This window comes from Xiphias gladius, chromosome 23 (assembly GCF_016859285.1).
Source record: "Xiphias gladius isolate SHS-SW01 ecotype Sanya breed wild chromosome 23, ASM1685928v1, whole genome shotgun sequence".
NCBI lineage: Eukaryota > Metazoa > Chordata > Actinopteri > Istiophoriformes > Xiphiidae > Xiphias > Xiphias gladius.
Genome location: NC_053422.1, coordinates 1199964 through 1224677, shown reverse-complemented (window position 1 = coordinate 1224677; position 24714 = coordinate 1199964). Strand labels below are relative to the sequence as shown.

General features: G+C 40.6%; 1 protein-coding gene across 1 annotated transcript; it reads right to left on the bottom strand.

The window, feature by feature from the left end:
* Positions 1–543: 543 nt before the first annotated feature.
* canx (calnexin) lies at positions 544–24135 on the bottom strand. Its single transcript, XM_040119320.1, has 15 exons — positions 24054–24135; positions 13263–13484; positions 11080–11153; positions 10245–10303; positions 9760–9901; positions 9547–9628; positions 8059–8251; positions 7783–7972; positions 6606–6719; positions 4914–5070; positions 4531–4746; positions 2960–3079; positions 1174–1321; positions 973–1064; positions 544–862 (listed from the first exon to the last, which is right to left on the bottom strand). The coding sequence occupies exons 2-15, from the start codon at positions 13479–13481 to the stop codon at positions 803–805; spliced, it is 1866 nt and encodes a 621-aa protein (XP_039975254.1). The 5' UTR covers positions 13482–13484; positions 24054–24135; the 3' UTR covers positions 544–802.
* Between the last annotated feature and the right edge of the window lie 579 nt (positions 24136–24714).

Sequence of the window (24714 nt, the reverse complement as noted above, 5' to 3'; positions counted from 1 at the left end):
GGTAAACTAGACAGTGGTAGGCGAGTTAAAGATGAATTTTGAGACAAACTTGCAAGTTGTTTATAGGCTGATTAACAGGCTTATTTGGCAGACCTGAGGCCTTACTTGACTGCCTAATTATCTGACTGTCGGTAGGCTACGTATACTGCATGTAGACTAATAGAGAAGCCTGTTTGAGGGCCATTTCACTTGTTTTACGGTTGGTTAATTTCCTAACCGTTTGCAGGATACTCCTGACAGTGGATGGCCTAATAATCTGACTGCTGGTCTGCTAATTAAGAGCCTGTTGGTAGCCCAAGCAGGATGATGGTAGGCTACTTCAGACTGTAGGCTAACTAGTCGGTGGTGACAGCCAAATTTACGTCTGTGAGGAGACTTATTAGCAAATTGTTTATAGCGTAATTAACAGGCTGTTGGCAGGGCGGGTCGCTTGCTAGCTCAGGGTGGTGGCAGGCAGTGGCTTGGCAGACGGGACAGCAGACGTTGGTCTCATGGGTTCGAGTCTGCTCGGGCGTTGTTAAGGAATGATGCAGGAAGTTTTAGTTAAGGTCAGTAAATCTCCTTTAATCACACTAACTCAGTCCTGCTCATACTAGGATCATCATCATCATCATCATCAGGCATCCGTTCTCTTGATTAGTTTCCTGTCGGCTTTGCTGCTTCCATGGAATCCATTTAGGCTTCATCACCTCAGAGCAGAAGAGTAGAAGAGGCTGAGGATTGGGGGGGGCGGGGAGGACGGGGGGTATTTTAGGGGAGAGAGGGGGGAGGTGTTGAGGTCAGGGCTTTGGCTTCAGAGATATCAGTCCCTTCTGACCTTCCTGTTCCTGGGAGATTTCCGCAGAATGTCCTCCTCCGACTTCTAGAGGAAACGAGGACGGTAAATTTCATGTTTTTAAAAGAAAACAAACTGCAGCAGTTGTGATGCCAGCTGCGACCTCAGAGCAGTGCTGCCGTTTCTGGTCTCCTCACCTTATCTGCTGTGGCCTTCTCCTCGTCCTTCTCTGCTTCCTCTTCCTCTCTCTCTGCAGGACTTTCTTCTCCGTCGCTCTTCTCTTCTGCAGCTGAGAGAAGAGAGATTTAATCAGTCAGACCAACAGTGTCAAAGCAGGAAATCACAGAGTCTCAGAGGAAATCGCAAAACGTTTTCTGAAATCTAAACATCACATCAACCTGGACTACTCTTCTCTGCCTCTTCAGCCTTCTCCTCCTCCTTCTTCTCCTCCTCCTCCTCCTCCTCGTCCTCCTCGTCCTCTTCCTTCACATCAGGCTGAGGTTCGTCTGTCTTCTTGTACTCTGCTGGGGTCGCTGGGCTCTTCTTCTGCAGAACAAACAGGAAAACAGGTCAGTTCAGCTGGACTTTAGAGACCTACGTACAGTAATCTGCAGCTCACGACCTCTCAAGACATTTTAATGCCACATTCACCTCAAAAGTGAACCTGCAGAGTTAAAGACAACAAAAAGTCATGAAAGAAAACTAGAAGAGGCAAGCTTTCCAAATGCTCGCAACAGTAACATCACAATTTTAATATAACACCTGGAAAAAAGTTGAATAATGATTATAAACTTTATATAATATATATGTGACTTGGAACTGAAAGACAGACACTGACTTTAGAAACTGTAAAGTCTTAATTTCCGGTCATTTCCAACATTCGAAGCTGCAGACTGCACCGACACTGACACACGTTTACAATGATAAATACTGACAGTTTGACCTCTGTGTTCAGCAATCAGCCTCCCTCTCTGAATCCATCTGTTCTGTACAGTTTGTCACACGATGCCGTCCATCACTTCCAGCTCAGTAATAAACAGCCTGCGTTTGTTTGGTCTTCTTCGGTCTGTACTTCAGAGTGAGAGACAAGACTGTCTCCCCACAGACGACCATTAAAGACGGCTGAGTAATAATTTAACTGTAGCTTCTAGTCTTTCCTTTCCCTGAAAACTCGAGATATGAGTCTGGTTACGCATATTTAACCTTTATAAATTCGGAATCCAGTTGACTCTGCTTATCGACTCAGTTTTTTGACATTATGTGAGTATTTTCTGTCCTTTTATTTGGACAGCAGAGTGTCAACAATTAGAGGAGATTCTCGCCCCAGTGCACCAGGACGCCTTTGGTGACTTGGCCATTTTTGGATGGAACTGCTGCAAAAAACATCTCCACTCTGCCATAATGTAGAAAATAATGGCGAGGGCTGATTGATCTGTAACCTAAGATGTAAAACAAGAAAAACCTGCAAACAACAATTACTGATTAACCAATCAGTTATTTTTTCAATTAATCATTTAGTCTGTAAAAGGTCTGAAAATAGTCATAAATGTCCAGTTTCTCAAAGATGTCATGTTTTTTGTTTTGACCAACAGTCCAAAACTCAAATATGTTCAGACTTTGGTGATATAAAAACACTCCTTCACAGCTGTATATAACAATGATTCCTAATAATATTAATTAATCATTAGACACGACCTGGACATATGGATGGAAGGATGAACCATTTAAAAATAACCCATTTACTTCAGGTCCACATATGAGTCTTACATAAAGTCAGAAAACATTACTGGAGATTTTCCAGCCAGTTTTTTTTTTTTTTAATTTAAATCTCATACAAAAACATTTTCCTTACATTTAAGACCTTTGTGGATGAAATTTGTGACTTTGCAATATCTTTAAATTTTTTGTAATTTGTGTCATGACAACGTGTAGTTAATGCCATGTAAATAGGACTACTTGCTGTGATGTTGTAATCTATCTTCAATAAACCCTGATTCAATGTTTTCCCTTTCTCCTGGACTTGTGAGCACGTTGGGTTTTCACCAAAAACGGTGGATTTTATTCAGTGGAACAATCGTCAAAACTAAGATACTTTTCAGACAGTCGCTTAACTAGCAGCATGGTAAAAGTGCCACAGCAGGGCGGTTTGCAGTGTGTCTGTGTATGCGTCTGTGTGTCTGGTACCTTGCTGGTGCAGCAGAAGACGACGATGAGGACGAGCGGTAAAGCCACAGTCAGGACGTAGACGACCCAGAGCCAGGGACGTTCCTCTGCTGCGCTCAGCATCTGAGATGCCAGACCGGGCTGCAACAACACAGACAGAAACATGAAAAGATACACACAGAAAAACATTAGTACTGTTACAGAAGACAAAAACAAGACCACAACTACAGAACAGTGCAGCAGGTGGAGACGGAGGTGGTGTTCTAAACAATGGGATAAAAAGGTCCCCATGAGTTGTTTGGTGTTTCACCTCTAATTTCAGAAGAAAGTGTAATGGGAGGCGACGGAAATTTGGTTAAAATGTTAGTTACCAGCAAGTTTGTTTGTTTATTTATTTACGTGTACACACACACACACACACACACACACACACACACACGGTGAACTGGAGATTGAGGATATTTAGTATTATTTTCCCCTAATTACTCAAGGTTGACTATAACTCAGTTCTACTAAAGTAAGGGCTTCATACTTTAATGTTTGCATTTTATTATATTAAATATGGAACAACTTCCTCATATCTTGCAATGCACCGCCGCTGCACTGTAATTTTTATTCTACAGTCTAATGTGCCTCATTCTATTTTAGATTAGATATATAAAGATATAAATCATTTTATTTGCTCTTTTTCAATCATTTAAATGTCTTTATATAATGTTTCTTTTCTTAAAACGGTTTTTGTCTCATGTAAAGCCCTTTTAAAGTTCCCTTGTCTAATTCTTTCTAAGAATCAGTTTCAAGTTTAGTTAGAATTAGTTTTAAGTTTAGATAACTTTATTATTACCTCTTTGCTTGTTAGATATTTGTATGAGAAGAGACTTTGAAAGTCTCATACTCTACACTTGGCTTAAAATAGGTGGAATGTTCCTTTCAGGAAACCAACTATGACTAGAATTTTAAGTCATAGTGATGCAGCTGTAATAATCTGAGTACGGAGCAAAGTGTCCCTGAATGCAGCGTCTGTCAGTCAAAGTCAGTGAACACATATCTTCCTGCTGCAGACACAAACTGTCTCTGATGGTTTCTGAGGAGACTCTTATTATTAGGATCAAAGCATCTATTTCTGTCTCACTCAATGAGATGCCGCTTCCTCCAGAGGATTACATCATCCCTGTGGTTCAAAACACACGTCACATTTCATGACAAAAAGGAAAAATCTGGAAATTACAATTAAGGAGAGAGAGAGTCTGCACAGTCTGCACATTGAGTTTTAAAGTTGTCAGTGTTTTTTTAAAAGTGCAGCAACATTGACCTGAACAAAACGCTGAATAAATCTGAATGACCAGTAGTATACTCTGGAAATTACTTTTCTCACTCTCACACTCACAACCTGTCCAGTTTTCAAAGCAGCAACTTTCTTTGCTCTTTAGTGTCTTCAGCACCTTTAACGCCCTCACTCTGAGGGGTTAAAGTATTGTTTAAATTAACTTCATACAGATCATCAGAATCCACCCTCTCTGCTCAGTAACATGCAGATTTGACCCAGAGATCTCTGGCACGTTTCCTCTGAAAATCCTTCAGCCTGAACCCACCTCAGCAGCGCCCTCTGCTGCTTTCTTCAGTCCCCAGCCATCGGTGGCCCAGCGTTCGGCGGTGTTGCGGTCGTTGGTGATGAAGAAATTGTCGAAGAAGATGTCGGAGGTCATGGACCAGAGCTCGAGTCCCACTGCGCTGAACGGAGTCATCCTGAACGGGTGCAGGTCCTCAAAGTACGCTGGGTTGGGGATCTTCCTTGGCTTCCAGACGCCCTGGGAACATTTAGAGTCTGAGGTCAGGATCACACAACACTACCACTGAATCCAGCTGATTACAACCTAGAAACTGCTATGTTCGATGTCTTTCTGTCAGTTTTTCAAAAAAGGTAATTATGCGGTTTCCCAATCCAAACACAGCTGAATCTGGTTTAAAACCTTACCTGGTAGTTGGGGTTGTCAATCATTGGGGGCTTCCACTTGCCCTTGTAGCTGGGGTTGTCGATCATCGGTCGATTCCAGGAGCCACAGCCAGGAGCAGTCTCACAGGCGGGGTTAGGGATCTGAGGAGCCTCCCATTCACCGTCCATGTCCTCATCCCTGAAGGGCAGGAAATACAGAGACACAGTTACCAGAATGAACCCGGAGAACAGGGTCTGGAGTTTGATTAATAAGCTATCAGCCGACAAGCATCTTCTGACTTTGATATCAAATTGAACCTGGTTAGTTAACACGGCAACTCAACGTGCTTTGTAATCCACAATAACAAAGGGAGTACAGATGATTTTATTCATCTAAAAAACTAAACACCCAGCCATCCCTTAGAGCAGGGGTTCCGCCATTTTGGAGTGTTGGAGCCCTTGTGATAGGGGAAGACCTCATTGAGGATGCATGCTGTTGGTCCACTGCCAAAAAACTCTGAACTACAGCAACATGGACTCTACAGGACGTCTGAAGGTCCCTGTGGTCTCTTGCACCATGACCTTAACAGCAGATCCTTTAATCCCTGTAAGTTGTGAGGTGGAGCCGGAGTGGATCAGACTTGTTCGAGCACATCCCACAGATGCTTGATCGGCTTGAGACCTGGGGAATTAGGAGGCCAGAACAGCTCCCTGAATTCTTCATGTTCCTCAACCCATTCCCGAACACTGTGCGGTGTGACAGGGCGCATTATCCTGCTGGAAGAGGCCACTGCCATCGGGGAATGCCATTACCATTATGGGGTTTACATGGTCTGCAACAATCTTTAGGTAGGTAGTACTTGTCAAACTGATGTCCACCTGGACGCCTGAACCCAGGGTTTCCCAGCAGAGCATGGCCCAGGGCATCACACTCCCTCAACCGGCTGGTCTTCTTCCTATAGTGCATCCTGGTGCCATCAGTTCCCCATGTAAATGGTGAACATGATCTAATGCAAAAGAAAACCGGACTGATCGGACCAAACGACCTTCTATGGCTCCAATGACCAGTTCAGACGCTTGCATGCCCTTTTGTAGGCACTTTTGGACGGGCTTAGCAAAACTTCCTGCCACTTGTGCCACAGGAGCCCTTTTGACGGTTTGGACCAAACAGGATATCAGTCATTGCCCTCATGCATCAATGAGCCTTGGGTGCCCAGAACCCTGTCCCCGGTTTGTGGTTTGTCCCTCCCTCAGACCAGTGTCGGTAGGTACTCACCACTGCTGACAGGGAGCCCCCCACAAGCCTTGTCGTTTCAGAGATGCTGTTGTCTGACCATAACAATTTGGTCGTTGTCAAAGTCACCTAAGTCTTTACACCTGCACATTTCCCCTGCATCCAACGCACTGACTACAAGAACCGACTGTTGCTTACCGTCTCATATATCGCAGACCTGGACATGCACCATTCTTACAAGTTAAACGTTTTTCATTTATCCACTGCCTATATGTACAAAGACACAGTTATATCTGTCTATTTGTCTAACCAGTGTTGATCTGTTATTGATCTTTAGGAATTAATGTTTGCCAAACTTTGAGTGCCTTTTGTAATCTAATAATAATTTTTAAAACAATCATTCAGGGATGCCCTGCAACACCATCACAGGGATCTACAGACCTCTGGTTGAGAAATCGGGATTTACAAATGACATTGAATGTGAGAGTATGTATACGTACCAGTCTTCAGGTTTGACAGCGTCAGGATCTCCGATGTACTCTGGCTCGTCGTCCAACCAGCCGTCTGGTTTCACTGCATCTTCATCTGGAATCTGAGCCGGAGCATCCTCATCCCTGCACACATATTCATAAAAATGTATAAACATACAGTAGATAGTAGCTGTACCAGTAAAGTATGTACTCTCTTGGTGTGGTCTGATCTCAGGACTAGAGTCAGAGCGGATAATATTCAAGATGTTGATCAAGATGTTTTTCATGGAAAAATGAAACCAATTTTTTTCTCAAATTTAGGATGGTCTGATTGTCTCCATTTCAGTTCATTGTAAACTGAATGTTTTGGTTGGGACTGTTGGTTGGACAAAACAAGACATCTGAAGACTCTGGGAAACTTTTTTTTTTGACATTTTATAGAATAAACAATTGATGGTCTACCACCAAATGATGTATGTGTTGGACCAACTGAATTCCATATTACATATTATTCATATACACAGTACTATATATACACACTACATAGTAATTCTTGTAGCACAATGTTTTTTGCAGTAAGTAAAGAAAAATAGTTTAGTGTTTTGTTTGATGCCATGCATAAAGATTCGTTAACAGTCACCTTCAGAATGCTACTAATTTAATAACGTTTTTAATTATTAACCATTTTTAAATATTAAATAATAACTGAATAGTTTCATCTCTTCGCTCGAGATTTTCTTCGAGCCGTCTCACCATCAGCCCCAATTATTTAATTTCTTTGCAGTGAGTAGGGTCCACCATTTTCATTTCCAGCAAAAAAAGTCTAGTGTATGTGTGTTTTTTGTCGGGATACTGTCTGAATCTACTTAATTTAGAACAATCTACAGGCTCTAGACCTGAGTAGAATTAGCACGTAATCTGGCTCAGGACTGTTTAGTATCAACTGAAGTATGGCATCCCCTTCAGTTTAGTTTGATGTCTTATCAGTTGGACAATTATTCACATGTCTGCACACACCTCCCATAAACTGTAAAATCCAACTTATGTTGTCCTTTCTCATGGAATCATTTTTTATTTAAATTAGCTCCAGAAGCCTCAAGTCCATCCTTGTTTTTATGATGAACACTGAAAGTAGAGCTGTTCAGAAGTTAACTAGTAGTTCACAGATAATGGAATTTTTTTCTGATGACCGACGGTGTGTACTGACCAGTCTTCTGGCTTGACAGCGTCTGGGTCCTGGATCTTGGGCCTCTCGTCCCAGTCCTCGGGTTTGTGGTCATCGGGGTCCTCAATCTCAGCGGGGGGGTTCACAGGGGGGGTCACATCTGTCAGAAGGCTGCCGCTGTTCACCACCGTCTGATCCACCAGCACCTCAAAGCTGTTGTCTGGGTTCAGCACTGGGGGACAACACACAGTGCAGTTAAACACCTGGACTGTCATTCATGTGCGTGTCTTACCCAGTGTGTACAGGTGCGTGTCTTACCCAGTGTGTACAGGTGCGTCTTCTTGTCCGTGTAGTACGTCCTCAGGTCAGCGTCAGGTTTCTTGGCATGTTTCTCTTCATACTCTCCAGTTTTGGGGTTTTTGTGTCTGAAGATGAAGTGCAGTTTGTAATCTTCTCCACATTTGTCAGGTCCAAACATGATGGTGTACGGAGTTTTATCCACAAACTGGTCCTAAAGAAACACACACAAACACACACACGGATCAGCTACATCGAAGCATTAATGATTAAATGCTGAAAATAGGAGAAAATACAGAGCTGTGAAAGCCATGCAGGTCACTACAACCTAAGAAGTTGAAAATGAAAGCGGATATATACATTTCATGCGGACAAATATTAGATTTTTAAAGTAGTTTTCTAATCCGTCCTTAAAATCATGTATCAATTAAAAAAAAAGAAATTGCTCCTACGTTTGCACAGATTGAGTGTCGGAAAGTCACACTCTGCTTCAACACTTGTCATGAAGATTTTCACAAGTTGAACATATAAAGAAGGGTCTAGCAGTGGAGGCCATGGTGGAACGATAGGGGTATTATTATTTTGAAGACTCTTTAGGAGTCTCAGTTGTTAACATTAAATAAGTAAGCCCACAGCTCCATTCATTTATTACATCCAACTCAAATATTAGAGTCACTCAACAAAAAATACAAAGATCCCCATGTTGAATCTGTAAAAATTGGGCATCAAAACTGCATTAGTCTTCGCATTCAACAATAGTTGCGGTTTGCCGATGTTCTATTTTATTTTTTTTAAAATCCTATCCCATGTGTGAGGCTTCCAGACCAGTACGAAGAGGAAGATCACTGCTATCAAGACCAAAACCCTCCCAACGTACATATGGGTAACTACAAAATCAAAATACGAAACACAAAAATTTAAGGCCATTATTTAATCTACTGTTCCAACTCAAGACTATACACTCACTTTAACAGAGCAGTGAGTAAGCAGTTGTGTAAGCACACTTGAGCACACTTCAAGATGTCAGTGTGCATACAAAATATTCTGATGTGCAGTTGATGGACACCATCATCCAACAATGCAATACATAAAGTAAATGGAGGAGCTGCTCACGGCTAGAAAAAAATACACAACATATTGCAGATGGTGCTATGACAGATTCAGGACAACCGTAGCATCAAATAAATGATGTTTTTGTAAAAACACTTAACCATCTATTTGTTGAGTTTCCAAATTTGAAACGGACAGTATTCCAAAACCGTAATTTATAACGTGTTGGTGGACATCTCATGTCATTTTTCAAACAGCTAATTAGATATTTTCTTCTGTACCAACTACTCAACAGTGTAGCTTAAGTTTGGGGGAACAGTGGGCTCGTTGAGACTCGGGTGAGCCTCTGAGGAATTAATACAAGTCAACACATCACGCCACAGCTTCAAGTACAGTAATAGCAGCCTGTAAAGATGTGTGATGTATGTGTTTGTGTGTAATTAGCAGAGCCAGACTGACCAGGTTGAGTTCAGGAGTCTGAGTCAGCAGTTTGACGTAGGCGCCGCCACAATCGATACCTGACTGGAAGTTCACCTCGTACCTGAAGACGCACAAACAGAAACAGACTCAGAACCACAACCTGACAGATAAACAGTTTACGTTGTTCCTCTGCAGTACTCGGTCACGTCTGGAGTGGTTCACGTTAGAGGAGAGTTGAGGGTCTGTTCTTACTGGATGATGAGGGGTTGGGTGTCAAAGGTGAAAGGTCGCAGCAGCTGGGCTGAGATGGCGTGATGTTTGGCTCGGGACTTCAGGACCAGACCTTTATCACCGGGCAGCTTACTGTCCTTCATCTCCTCCACCGCCCATTTACCTGTTAATGACAACATCATCGTTATTTACCTGTAAACAACAAAAACATAATTTACCTGTCTCCAACACCAGCCAGGAAACACTGGCCATTTTAGGACATCTCAGCTCTTCACTGTCAAACTGGGCTCAACTTCCATCAGTCTAAGACGGACTTAGTCAGACCCAGCAGTACTGTATTGCCTGCAGTTAGCTGCTACAGACTAGGTCCATTCAGCCCTTTTTAACTTTTGTTACTCTATGTGAAAACACTATGTGTTGCAGATCTTTACGTCAGCGTACAGTACCTACAGGCTGTAACTCCACATGGTGTGTCGGACATTTAGACACCGTGTATCTGTACCTACCATCGTACTTTGCGATCTCTTCATCAGCGTCGTCCTTCTTGGCGCTGGACAGCACCCATCTGAAACCAACAGACAGTTCATTCACCAACACACCTGATCAAAGACAAGTCAGAGCCCAGCTGCCAAGTCTCACATCTACAAAAGCACCCGAAAAAGTGTTTTTAGGAGGCAATGTTTTGATAAATCATCAATCAACTACGCACTGAAAAGATGAACGGTTAATTTATCAATTAAAAAACTAAAACCGCGTAACAGTTTCAGAACAAAAATCAGATCGGCTCAAAGGCTCCACCATGGTCGCTGGTTGGTGAAAAATGCATGCTGGGATATTCAGCTACACCCAGTTTACACAAGTTCTCAAAGTGTCCTCTACAAAATGGAAAGAACAAGAATATTTCAGGTTATCTGGAGCATTCTTATCTACTTAGTGACAGATCTCGGGCCGTGGGTGACGACGTTTCACAACAAGGACAGCTGAACAGAAAAGAATGCAAATTGAGAAAGATCTTGTTTGTAACTTGTGTAGAGCTGCAAAAAGTAGTTGATCAATCGATCGACAGAAAAGTAATCTGCAACTACTCTGATACTAATCATTTTCAAAGCCAGAATGCTAAATATTTGATTGTTCCAGCTTCGCAAATGTGTTGATCTGCTTTTCTTTGTGATATATGACAGCAAACTGATAATCCCTGCGTTTCAGACCGTTGATCAGACACACATAAGGCGTTTCAATATTATCTGACATTTTGTAGAGACTAAGTGATTAATCAATTTATCAAGAAAATATTGTGCAGATTAAATTCATCATTAGCTGTAGTCCCAAACTTGTGCTCACCCGTCAAGTGTTCCCCGGTCAAACGACTCAGCAAAGAAATGTTCCCCCATAGGCTCTGGAGCCTTGTAGGTCACCTGGACACAAAGCGGTACAGGAGAAAATTAAAGTACATGAACTGGGTCATTTGTGTCTGTAATAGAGATTTCAGTATTGATGACAGATCCACATACAGCAGAAACACATATTTTGTTCATTTTGCTACTGTAACAGTAAATCTGACTTCTGCGGATGAACAAAATGCCTTCTGTTCTCCTACTCTACTAATCCTGATCATTTTACATGCTTAGTCTCTCTTCACTGGGAACCCAGAGTAACAGAAAATATTTCAGGTGTGTTCACTTTTGGTTTCTCTTCCAACTGATGCATGTAAATAATGTGGTCAACCTGGCGCTTACGGGTATAAAGGAGACTTCAGGGTTCAGACCGTGATGACGGTTAACCACACTATCAGGACATGACAAACTGTGTGTCAGCTTTTATTATTCTCACCGCCACAACTGCTGTTCCGTAATTTATTTTCTGCAAAAATGCCGGTATCACTCTAAGGAATTATAATAAGCAAAATTCAAAAAATTACACTGCATAAATCATTTCCTAACCTCTGAAAACCATCTCTGCCACTGTGTCATTTATTCATTTATTTAATGTACTCTAAGTTCTCACTTACGCCAGCAGTGGTGCTCTTAGGATAATGAAACCAGTCTGTCTCTGCAACATAGTGAAAGATCTTGGTAACTGATGGATTACTACGTTTGAGCTCTCATGTCTTTGGTTAATGACTTTTTTATGTCAGGCCACCAACAGGTCAAACTTTGCAGTTTTTCTACAACAGTCAAACTGTTACTTGTCCTCATGCACCAAGTACAACGTCGTGAAATTAGGGTACAGCAGTATATCTTTTTTTCATGATTAGCACCCCTGACATCAGATAATAATAATAAATAATTAAAGCTGAAGTGCGGGACTTTTACACATTAATAAACATCCGTTACTTTCAAGCCCTTAAAAGTATACACAGTGCTGATTAAGCCTATCAGCACCAGGTAAATCTCTCTGTATTTCACAGTATACCAGAGTTTTAAATCTGGTGTCTAGGGCAATGTTCCCACGCTGTACACCAGTACCGATGTGTTATGAGCTAAGGAGGTGAGCAACCCTGCCGACGGAGACAAAGAAGGCTACAGCAACTGGGAGTATAGCGTACCATGTAGTGGAAAAACCTAGGAAACGTCCAAGAAAAGTTTCTGATGCTCCAGATTAAAAAGAAACTCTGCATGCAGAGGAAGAGTTACAGACTAAAACAGAAAGTGATCGACAGCGAGGACAGAGACAGATTACCGCTGGTGTGGCTTTTCCTGGCTGGAGAGCACTGACAGAACTGTTGGCATTTGTAAAACATTTGGAGTAGGCTATTTAGCTATTCTATTACTCTCTAAATAATGGATTATCGTCTTTGAACAGTGGAAATTTCCCTGTATTCAACAGTGATGGTGTAATTACTCTGACTGACAGAAGGGGGAGACAAAAGTTCTGCACTGCAGGTTTCAATTTGAAAAACTTATTACGTCACAAAATACTAATTATTTAGAGGATCTATACTTGGAATTTGAGCATTAGACACTGAAATAAATGTGTTTTGAATGTTCATTCTCGACCTTGGAAATAGCAGTTGACGAATACAATCTCATCACGAGATCCACACAAGGTCCATTCAGTAGTGTCCTGAAGCTTTCGATCAGATTGCGCGATCTTCAATTTTTTTATTTTTTTATTTTTTAAAAAAAAAAACGTCAACAAATTTATCGAACAGTTCATACGTGATCACAAAATTTAAACTGGTTTAATGATGTTTTATTACTTTTGGTTCTTTTCTTCCACTCAGATCTACAAGTCCTGTTTATATCACATCCACTTGGTACAACGAAAACTGTCTTATAACAGGGTGTCTGCTGGGTTCAAACATATTTTAGAACCAACATTACTACCTACAGCAGGCAAGAGACAAGTTAGAAGAATTTCTGATACCTGTAGTACCCGTTTTTTTTTTTTTTAAGGAAACTAAATTCAGTGCTTCTTATCCCTTTTCAAATCCTGTAGATACCCTGTATAAATAACCACTTTAGAAACAAAAACAAACAAGCAAAACAACAACAACAAAAAACAGCCCAATCAGCTTGTCTTACCTTGGGTGTAGGAGGAGCAGGTGGAGCCTCATTCTGCATGTCCCCCTCCAGCTCCTCCTCCTCCTCAGCTCCGGCCAAACCCAGATCCAGTTCATCCTCCACATCCATGTCATCATCCAGACTATCCTCAACCATGTCGTCAGCCCGAGAGACGGGGGCCAAACTCAGGCAGAGGAGACCCGCCGCCAGAAGAACGAACAACCCAACCCTGTGATACATAGTCTGCAGAGAGGAGGAGGAGGAGGAGTGTGAACACATCTGTCCCACCAGGTACACATGTTGCATTGATGTTTGACAACTAGGGCTGGGGTTTGAAAGCAGTTTATTAAAAATCAAATACAATCTCCAGTCCACTTATCAAATCTGAATCCTGTCAAACCCCTTATCGAATCTCATCAAGTTTATCTTTTAATTATTTTGTAGAAACTTAAGTGAAATAACTCCAAGTCGAAGACTCTGTTCAGATCTGTGATCAACTGGTGTCGGATCAGAAGCCAGAAATCACGTTACACAATTAACATTAATTAGCTACAGCTGATATAATCTACTGCTGTTGACGTGGTTATTTTAACCGGATGAAGCAAGGATCCAAAATGGAACCGACTATCAGTACACAACCTTACTGACAACTGTTCACAGTCCTGCTGCGAAGGAGGCTGAAGTCATAACAGCTTTTCAAAATATGTATTTCAATATATAAAATATTATATTGATCATAAGCTCTATTCATAATCATATTGGACAACAGGTCACTTCAAATGTTGTATTTCTTGCTTATTTTAGTTATTGTTTACAAGTGTGGGACAACACATGTACAACTAATCTAAATCCACTATACTGTATACACACACACACACACACACACACACACACACACACACACACACACACACGAGGAGAGCCATAGGAATTATAAATAAAGTGGATTCAAGGAAACAAACCAACAGACTGTTTATCATGTCAATACTAAAATTTAGGATATAGTATAATTCAGAATCTTATTAGTTATGTCTAGAGCTAAAAACAGATTAATGCATGAAAAGTATCAGAGACTGTGTTCAGATCAGCTGATGATGATCACAGAAGTAAATTTAATTTTAAAACTCAGTTTACATGTCCTACATTAAAGCAGATGTGCATTTCAGCATGTGGAGTAAAGCTTTTATTCAATTTAAGAAAATATGTACAGACCAACTAACTCAACGACTACAAGCGTGAAGAGTAAGGTTTTTGTTTAGACTTTTGGTAGTTGAAAAGAGATGGACCCGCACACCAACCAGCTCCCCTTAAAGCAGTGGTGACCAACAGGCGGACTGCGGTCCGGGTCCGGACCCAGAAGCCGTCTCATACGGGCCCGGACCTACAGCCAAAAACAAAGGTTATGATTTAAAACCTGATGGGGCGCTTTTATTTTAACCGGCGCAGCTTTTGTAATCTTTACGGTAGTGGTTTAGTGGATGAGGAAAAACACAGACCAATGGCATTATTCAGCCAATCAAGCCTGTGCATTCTAGGCGGTAAACATTGCGACTATACAGTGCAGACAGATGCTAGAAAGAAAAAAAGGGAGAGAAACAGACGACTGAGAGGGAGAAAGAGAGAAGAATAAGGAACAAATGGTGCTCTCGGGGAAAAAAAAAAAAGAAAGTGGACAGTCAAAATAGAGCATTTAATCCGGAATGGACAGACTCCTATCTGTTCATGCTTGCCATTGGGAGCACTAAACCAGTGTGTTTCATATGTTCAGAAACCCTGGCACTTATTAAAAAGTGCCAATGTGAAATACCATTATGAGACAAAACATAAAAAGGTTTTGAACAAACATACCCACTCAAATCAGAAGTGAGATCACAGAAAATAAGTGGTCTCACAGCCCAACATGACCAGTCCACCAGGAACCTGAGCCACACATTCACTGCCCAACAACGTGCTCATGAGCGTTCCCTCAAAGTTGCTTGGATTTTGGTCAACACAAGAAGTCATTTACTGATGGAGGGGTTGTCAAAGGATGCATGAGCGCAGTAGCTGAAACACTGAGGGAAAACAAAAACAAGAGCTTTGTGGTAAAAAAGCAAATACCCATGTCAGCATCATCTGCCACAAAGAAAAGCTAAATATTAACTCAGGATGTGCTAACCCAGCCACGTGAAGCCATGCATAGGGCACCATGTGCAGGCTTAGTTGTGGGTGAGTCCACTGACATGTGCGACAATGCTCAGCTGTTAGTGTACGTCAGGTTTTTCAAGACAGACCAGAAAGCGTTCTGTGGAGACCGGTTAGGTGTCACTCCCCTCCAGACCAGTACAAAGGAGAAGACCTCTACTTGGCCATTAAGGAGATGTGAACAAATAGAGGCATAGAGCCGAAACAAGTGGTTTCAATAACCACCGATGGAGCCCCTGCTATGACAGGGAGAGAGAGAGGAGCTGTAGCCAGACTGAAAGAGGACAGTCCTGAGCTCGTAGCTCAACACTGCACCATTCGTCAATCTGTCCTCTGCGCCGCCCTGTCAGAAGAGCATGCTGAGGTGATGAATACAATGATGAAAATGATCAATTTTATCAGGGCATCCTCTTCCTACCAGCATTGCATGTTTAGGGAATGCCTCAGAGAAGGCGATGCCAATGCTGATGATCTTTTGCTGCACAACAATGTGAGATGGCTCAGCAAAGGCAGGGTGTTAGAGCGCTTTTGGTCCATCAGGAGGGAAGTAGCAGCCCCTTGGCAGAGCTAAGAAGTCAGAAGGCAACACAGTTCTCTCTCTTTCTGGAAAATGAGAAACAGAGGGATAATGTGGCCTTTTTGGTTGATATCAAATCACATCTGAATGAACTGAATGTGAGGCCACAGGGCAAGGAAAATTCAATTTGTGAACTGATGACAGCTGTCCGCTCCTTTCAGAGGAAACTTGAGGTGTTCGAGGAAGACCTGCAGGGAGACTGTGCAGGATTCCCAGCAGTGCAGGAACAGGTTCAGGGACAGAGAGATGTCTCTTCTTTTGTTGACTTCATTGATAAGCTGATTGTAAACTTCAGCAACTGTTTTGACAGCAGCTCACCATGTTCATTCAGAACCGCTTTTCTCATCACAGATGTCAGGGAGTTCTCAAAGAAAGTACACAGCACTTTAAATGCTGGGCCTCTCCAGATGCAACTGGTTGATCTGAAAGAGCAGTTTGTAAGACCCTTCCAATTTCTGGCTCCAAATGGTCTCTGAGACAGCTTTCCCAGGTCCGAGGAAAGTAGCCCTGTACATCCACATACAACTGCGAGGCAGCTTTTTCCACAATGAACATAATCAAAACTAAATATCGTTCCAGACTCACCAATGAGCACCTCCACATGTGTATGAGACTGGCCCTGACTCCATTCAGGCCCAGATCTAAAATCAAGTCAGGACAAGCTAGAGCTCAGTTCTCTCACTGAGCAAAAAAGTGGGGGAGTGGGATGTAAGAGGGGAAGAAAGTGAAGTGTTCAATTGTTAAGATGTGTTTTGGGATTTATTGTCTTTAAAACTGGTGGAGACTGTTGAGTCAAGATGTGAAACAGTAAAAGGGAAATTCAAGCTTTAGCTCCTTTTATTTTTCTGAAATTAAGCACTTTATTTCAACATGCACAATTTTCACATTTGATTTATTTTCCCTTATTTTGAAATGCAGCCCTACTTTTATTTAGTTAATGAGAGAACATTATCCATACATGTTCAGTTTTATGTTACGTGACAATAAATCTTGTCGAAAAGGTTTTGTATTGTACTGAATTCATTCGATTTGACAGTCAGGTATTGATTACGTGCAGATGTTGATAGAACTACGAGGCCACACACACACACACACACACACTACATAGTTAAATATATCTTAAATACCCACAATCCATGTTTACAGAAACACCTGATATATCATACCTGTTACAAATAATAAGTATTTTTATTACTAAGTATATAAAACAGATAAATATATCTATATAAAAAGATACATGAAGACAATCACAGTATACATAGAAATCATGTACCCCAATTGTCGGTACTCCATAAAAAGGACTCAGGCTGAACGGCGGTCACATACACTGATGATCAGAAGAGCCTCTGTCTATTTATCTATTATTATAGTGAAAGAAGAAGCACTACTATACTATTTTAAACTACTGCTGATGTCTTTTGATCCAGCACCGATCCTACTGGATACTGGGATTTTGCGTGTCTTTGTTATTGTTTTATTGAAGCACACACACAAAAAATAAATGAATGAATGAAATTTAAAAAGTAAAAAAAATCAAATCAATAGAATCTCTGCATGTATTTTTCTATAAGCAGCTCCAACTGCAGTTCATAAAAGTGTTGTGTGCCTCTGTCATTAACACACACAAACACACACTGCATGCTGTTAACCCGCGTCTCCCTGCCGTCCTTCCACCACCACAGTGACCAACCAGCACCCTCAGGAGGCGCGAACACAGCTTTTAACCTTAATGAGATTACACCCCGAGGGATTACTGAAGCACCCCACAACACACACCCCCAAACAGTTTACTCCGCACATAAACACTGTGGAGTCTGTGGAGACTGCAGGTTACTCATTATACCGACACACACACACACATTGAGGGGGTTGGCAGTATTCAGATTTACAGACCTGCGGCGGTGTTACACGGAGCTCCTGTGTTTACAGGTAAATTAAGAAAAGAGGCAGATATGGGGAATTAAGTGGTCAGTAACTATAACAATGAATTATCTGTTTGTTGATACAGTAACATGACTTTTGCAAATGCCAAAAATGTGACGAGGACAATAAAAGCTAACATTAGTTTTTTAATTTCCCACTGTCTGCAGTAGTCATGTTTCCTACAAATGATGTAGCTCTTCTGTGGGCCACTTTAAAACCATCACCCTTAATACAACATGTTTTGTATTACTTTTAAAATAAGCAGCACTACATATTTCTCTAGGTGATCCCTGAATGAATAGAAGTTATTACTCGCTACTCAGATCTGCACACCTATAAAAAAAATAAAAAAAAACACTTGTAAAAATGTAAACAGCAGAATGAGGAGCAAGCCACATGTACTGTACAGTGATGATTTGCAAAAGGAGACAATAAAACCTGATCCTGCAGTTCTTCGCCTTCAGCTGATTATTTTAACGCGCTACGCATCTCACACAGCAGACTGCCAGGCTAATCAGATTAACCTGCAGCAGGATTAGCATGCCTGGCTAACAGCCCCCCGGCGTAGTGAGGAGTGTGACCACCAGCAATACTAGCCATTAGCTCTGCATCAAAGCCATCTGGCTGGCGCCCACATAGCATTTGTAGGAATTAGCTGCAGAACACCTTCACAGCCGCTCGAGACGGTGGACAGATTACGTTTCCTTTAAAAAATTTACATTTTTTTCAATAGACTTACCTGCAAGATTTTGTGCAACAATGGCCACAAATATGTGAGCAAATGGAAAACTGTACACATTCAAATAGAGCTGAAACAATAAGTTGATTCATCGATTAGTAGATCTACAGAAAATTAACTATTATGTTATACAATCATTAATCATTTTAGTCAAAAATGTCCTTTTTCATGCTCCTGTAAAGTGAGGATTTTCTTTTCGACCTCTGTTTTATATCCTTGTCAACTGAATATCTTAAAAGACATTTAAAAGATGTCCCCCCCTGGCAGTTTTCATTAACCTTTGTGGACATTTTACAGACCAACATAGAAATTGCTAAATCGGGGAAATAATCAGCAGATTTATCAATGATCAAAATAATCTTCAGTTGCAGTTGCAAGAACTTAATGTGTCAGAAATTGATGATTTTTATTTACAAAATATTAACAAGGGTTTCAGCATTTCCCCCAGAATCGTATGGCTGGCAGTGTGGTGAAGGCTTTGAAACAGCATTTAGATCCTCATGTCAGGAAATAAAATTTACTTGGTTAACTGAATAAATAAAATGTAAATTATTTTTAAAAATGTCCTCAGTATCCCTAAAATCCTAGTGATGGCCTTGGATAAAGAGTAGCTCGGTGAGAATACTCAAAAATCAACCACAGTTGCCAAGTAAAGACATAAAATTTAAAAACAGGCTAATAATTTAAGTAATTTCCTAAAACACAAGGAAACGGCAATGAAGTAACATGTCACCCTGTGCAAAAGTGTGGCTTCCTGATCACTGACTGAGCTCTATGGCACCAGTCGAACACCCACGCCACAGTTTTCCTACAGCCTGCAGGGGTAATAAGCTTTCAGATAGACCCTGATTGGCTGATAAAACAACGGCCTCTCTTAATCAGTTCAGTGAAACCAGCTGAAGTGGCTGTTATCCACCCAGACTGACACCAGCACCAGCAGGCACGGAGTTACTGGAGTCAGTTAATCTGATATTAGTTCAGCCTGCAGCGCATCTGATGCCCCTCTGATTCACTGTCTGATAACTGTACTGGTTTGTAACTGTGACTGATTAGGAAACAGAGCTTTCTGAGGACTGACTGAACTGCGTCTGTGGCACCAAATATGTAAAACATTAACATATGGCAGCAACTAACAATAATTTTCATTTAACATTAATCTTTGTACTAGTGTTTCTATTAAGTGATCAGTCAATGAAAACATCTTTAGTCTATGAAATGTCAAAAAAGTTAAAAAAAATTTCCATCCAAGTTTCCCCGAGTCCAAGTACTTCAGATGTCTTTGCTTAATTAAACTACTGAAATGATCCTTAATAGTTTTCTCCCAATCATCTCATTGATTGGCTAATTGTTTCAGCTCTATGTTAATATACTACAAATGGGCACCAAGGTTTGGTCAGATTATTAGTCTTGTGTACTTATTCTTTGATAAGAGACTAGACTTTATTTTAGGGCAACAGAGAAAAAACTAAGTTATATCAATATCAATAGAGCGCCATTATTTTGATATTAATTAATGGTAATTCCAGAAGGTATTTAGACATCAGAATATTTTGACAATCCTCTGGACACTCACTGTGTGGATATGACAAACTATGGACAATTTTTTAAAAAAAATAAATAAATAAAATAAATAAATAAATAAACAAACAAACTTTCTAGTGTAAATCAACTTGTTTCAGCTTTTTCTCACATTTAAAAGAAAACAAACATTTGCCAGTGCTGTGAGCAGCTTAACTCATTAAACAGCCGAATCCATCTTTATCAGCCTGCTTCAGTTAACTCATCACCAGACAGACAGGATGGGCAGGTTACTATTTAAACTGAAACAAACGGTGAGGAGATGTCTTCCTGTGGGAAATATAAACACAGTGCTTTCCAACTACAAATGTTTCACTCATCTGTTCCTTTATCTTCAACTTTAAAAATGTCCCCATGAGTGGAACTACTCTGCTGCTATAGTAGTGCTGCTATGTATTTTAATTTTTACTAACTCAAGCAGAAACACGTAGTGCAAAAGGCTAATTTACATATTCCATACACAGTCAAATTTAGTGGTTTGAGGGTCCTGATTATTATTGATCAAAATTAATAAATGTCCCTGCATTTGTTATCCAGTGAAATATAGCTGTAAATTTTTGGGTGACCAGTGATCAAACCTGCAGATTTGCTGTAAAACTTTAGCTGCAGCATTAGCGAACAGGACCAGAGATTTATGGATTTATTTAAGTGTCATTGAAGCGACTGTGGTCAAAATGGCTTTTAATTCATTTATTTGAAAGAGTGTAATCTATGTGGGAACTTGATTTTATTAACAACAACGTCACTCTGCTGCTCAAATGGCCAGTTCCAGAAACTCGGGCGGAGACTTGTAATCTCACAGTAATTTACAGGACTGTTAGCACAGAGCTGGTTCCGCTCAGAACGACTTCAGAGCAGACACATCTCAGCGGGTGGCGGTCCCACACACCGCCCTGTATCCTGAAAGAAAGCAGCTGGTTGAACTGGTCGGGCTGCTGCCGCCGGCACGGCACACACAAACACACGCTTCTGGTTTTGTTAAGGGTTGGAGCTTTGGCCAAGAAATTAATGTCACTGCAAGATTATAACCTTCTTATAATTGAGTGTCGACATTCTTGAGGGAAAACAAACAGAAACACACTCATTAGGACTGAAAAGATCAATCGATTAGCTGAGTTTACAAGACAGCTGCTTCCAGCATCTCAAACGTTAAGATTTGCTGCTTTCTCTCTGTCTTAACGCAGGGTTTCTGCAGTGTTTTCCAAGCCTTTAATACCATGTAGGATGTAATTTAATACTTTTTTCATGGTCATACCGGTCAAACAATGACAGAACACAATCAATAAGGCCTGCATTTACTCTTTAAGTACATTCATTTATCTATATTCACATTTTTGTCAGAACTACCCAGCGGTGTATAGCAGTAATTCCTAGTAATAATTAATCAATTATCGTGACGTGACCAGAACACATGTATTGATCACTGAGGAGGTCTGTGTGGTCCGAGGGGTCAGGGGTCCCCTAGGCAAGAGCCTCTGTATGAATAATTCTTCTTTGAAAGTAAAAGCTCAGTTAAAAGTGCCACAAAACAACTACAAACAGGCTCAAAACTATCACAAGGAGAAAGAAAATGACCACAACGTCCACGTTTTTGCTAAAAACCATGTGTCCATTATAAGTCTGAGCAACTGTCTGCTGGTCTCCACAGCAGGCAAGACACAACAAGCACTTTGCAAATTTAAGACTTTTTAATAACTTCTAAGGCCTTTTTTTTGAAGGAACTGAATTCAATACGGTATTTCAAGCCCTGCAGATGCCCTGTACAGCTGCACACTGGCCACCTTTGTAGCTTGGTTTCAGACATCTGTATTGCTGCACACATCTCTGATTTTTCTTAGTTAATAAATTTGGTCTGGTGTCGTACAAGACATCATACTAGCGGAATATCAAGCAAAATGCAACACATTGGGAATTTGTAATGGACACGGCATTATATCAGTAATTAATATATTAGTCAATGAGTAAATTAATCACTGCTGCCATAACCTCAACAGTTAAATACCTCTTGTTCCCTTAAGTTGAAAAGGAGCCTGCTGCGTGTCCTGCAGAAAGACCACCACCAACTGCTGAATCACAGTTTAAATGGAGTATCATGAGAAAAAGTCTTTTGCTGCCTGACACGGTATTAATTTTAGATGTTATTAACCATTAATAACTACTTAAATACTGCAATTTCCCCAGGCAAATCAAGAAATTTCCCTTTATATCTTTTGATTTCGAACACACATTGGAATAGTATCTCATATTTATGATGTAATTGTTTTTTTTCAACACCTCATAAAATTCATGATGTTTACAGTAAAATAATACTAGTAAAGAGTAAATTATGAAATCTTTAAACAAAGCCATAGTTTGAAAGGCTGCATTATTCCATCCAAAAGAAATATTTTAAATGTTTTGTGCACCACTGTAGTGGTGAAACAATCAGTCGATTTACAGAAAATTAAATCACCAACTATTTAGATAAATCAATGAATCTTCTAAGTCACGCATCAAGCAAAAAATGACAGGATATGCTTGCAGTTTCTCCAATGTGAAGATCTGTTGCTTTTTCTCTCCTTTATATCATAGTAAACTGACATTTTTGGGTATTGGAATGTTGCACGGAAAAGATGAGACATACGTAGATGTCACCATGGACTCTTGAGGTAGACATTTTTCAGTATTTTGCCCCATTTTATAGTATCAACAATTACCCAAATTACAATGTACAGAAAATTAACCTATTCAATTTAAAATATTTCTTGGTTCCAGCCTCTCAAATATGAGAAATTACTGTTTTTCTTGTTCCATATGTGATAGTAAACTGATTATCTTTGAGTTTTGGACTGTTAGTCAAAGAAAACAAGACATCTGAAGAGTCACCCTGGGCTGAGAGGAATTGTAACAGGCATTTTACACTTTGTTATGACATTTAAAGACCAGTAATGAAGATAATCATCAATTGCAGACCTACTTTAAGATAATTCTATACTTTTTCTTTCACTTGTAGTGGAGAAATTTCACAGTAAGCTATTCCTATTTTTTTCGTAAGTAAATGATGTGAATACTTCTTCCACCACTGGTTGCAGCTCTGCATCTTTGAACCCTCATTTGTACAAAATTTGTGCAAATATATTCGGATATTTCAGGATCTTCACTAGAATTTCAAATAAAGTGTCGAGTAATAATCGGTTGCACAAGTTTGATTTGTGGCTGCTGGGCTGATGAGGTTAGCATGCTAAACTGACCCCTGCCACACACTCATTCATTATATATTAACAGCATGTACTTTACAAAGCCTTGTTTTAACATTTCAACTGCAAATTATGTTCTTTATCAGCTCATTAAGCTCTTTAAAGTGACCTTATATAAAAACAGCTCCCCCCTACAAACACGGCTGATTCAGCTAGCTTATTTTAGCTTAGCTTAGTTTAGCGTAGCTGCGATGCTATTACGAAACAACTGCCAGTGAAGAGGATGAGACAAGTTACCTTCATCTTACTTACAGGAGGCACAACCAGAGTTTTAGTCAGCCGCAGTAAGTCGTAAGAAAGGGAAAAGTCTCATGAGATTAAATTAATAAATAAATAATGTTATTAAAGGCCGACAAGCTGGCTAACTGGCTAGCTGAGTTCACAAGTGGTTAATTAGCTTCAGTTAGCCACTCAGAGACACGGAGCTTTATTTTTAACGGCATTTTATTTCAAACCGACATTATCGAAATAAACAAGGTGCAGTCTAGTATATATAAACCAACATTTCCCAATAAACGGTGCTCTCCGCCTGTATTCCCCTGTAAAATGTGACATTTATCGGTCCCTTCACTCACCTCTGCCTCTCCGATCTGACCGCCTGGGAACTACTGAGGAGGATCACGTGGGCTATTGGACGGCAGAACCCGCCGTACCCTGTCTCTGATTGGTCGCCGAGAGCAAAGGTTTGATGTTTCCTGTCAACTGTCAGCAGCTGATTGGCCGAAGTGAACTCTCTGACGAACCGGACAGTGCCCGCCCCTGGAGCTGAACCTCGTGGACAGCCATGATTGGTCGAGGTGTCAGAGGTAGTCTGCGCTGATTGGCTGTTGTAAGGCTGATGAAAAGGGATTGAAACTGATTTTATTTTTGCTAACAGCAGGTAGAATAAAGCACTGTTATTATAATGTACTGCTTTATATACCGATTATATGAGCAATTTTAAAAAGAAATATGGACACTTTCATATCTTTGTTTTGTGAACTTCACATGGGGACACCTTTGTTTGCACAGCTGAGTGTACGTATGTTTATTCAAGCAGCGTAATTAAGTACAGACGCCCTTGTGTTATTGATACAACGCCGGGGAAAATGGCATCGTTTTTACTTTACCACATACAGTATCTGCTATAGATGTCTTTAGTTGTTACTGGTCAGAGTAACAGTTCATATGAAAAACATACAAGAAGCTCCTTAACTAGTACAGTAATAAATAAAGGGTTCAGCGAGTACTTAAGTC

What these genes read in the sequence shown, in the direction of transcription:
- canx (XM_040119320.1), bottom strand. Translation starts at nt 13,481, where the DNA reads ATGTATCACAGGGTTGGGTTGTTCGTTCTTCTGGCGGCGGGTCTCCTC. An exon ending in ACCCAACCCCTCATCATCCA is followed by an intron (nt 9,629 to 9,759) that starts GTAAGAACAGAC and finishes GTGCGTCTTCAG; the next exon opens with GTACGAGGTGAACTTCCAGT. An exon ending in GGCAGAGAAGAGTAGTCCAG is followed by an intron (nt 1,065 to 1,173) that starts GTTGATGTGATG and finishes CTCTTCTCTCAG; the next exon opens with CTGCAGAAGAGAAGAGCGAC.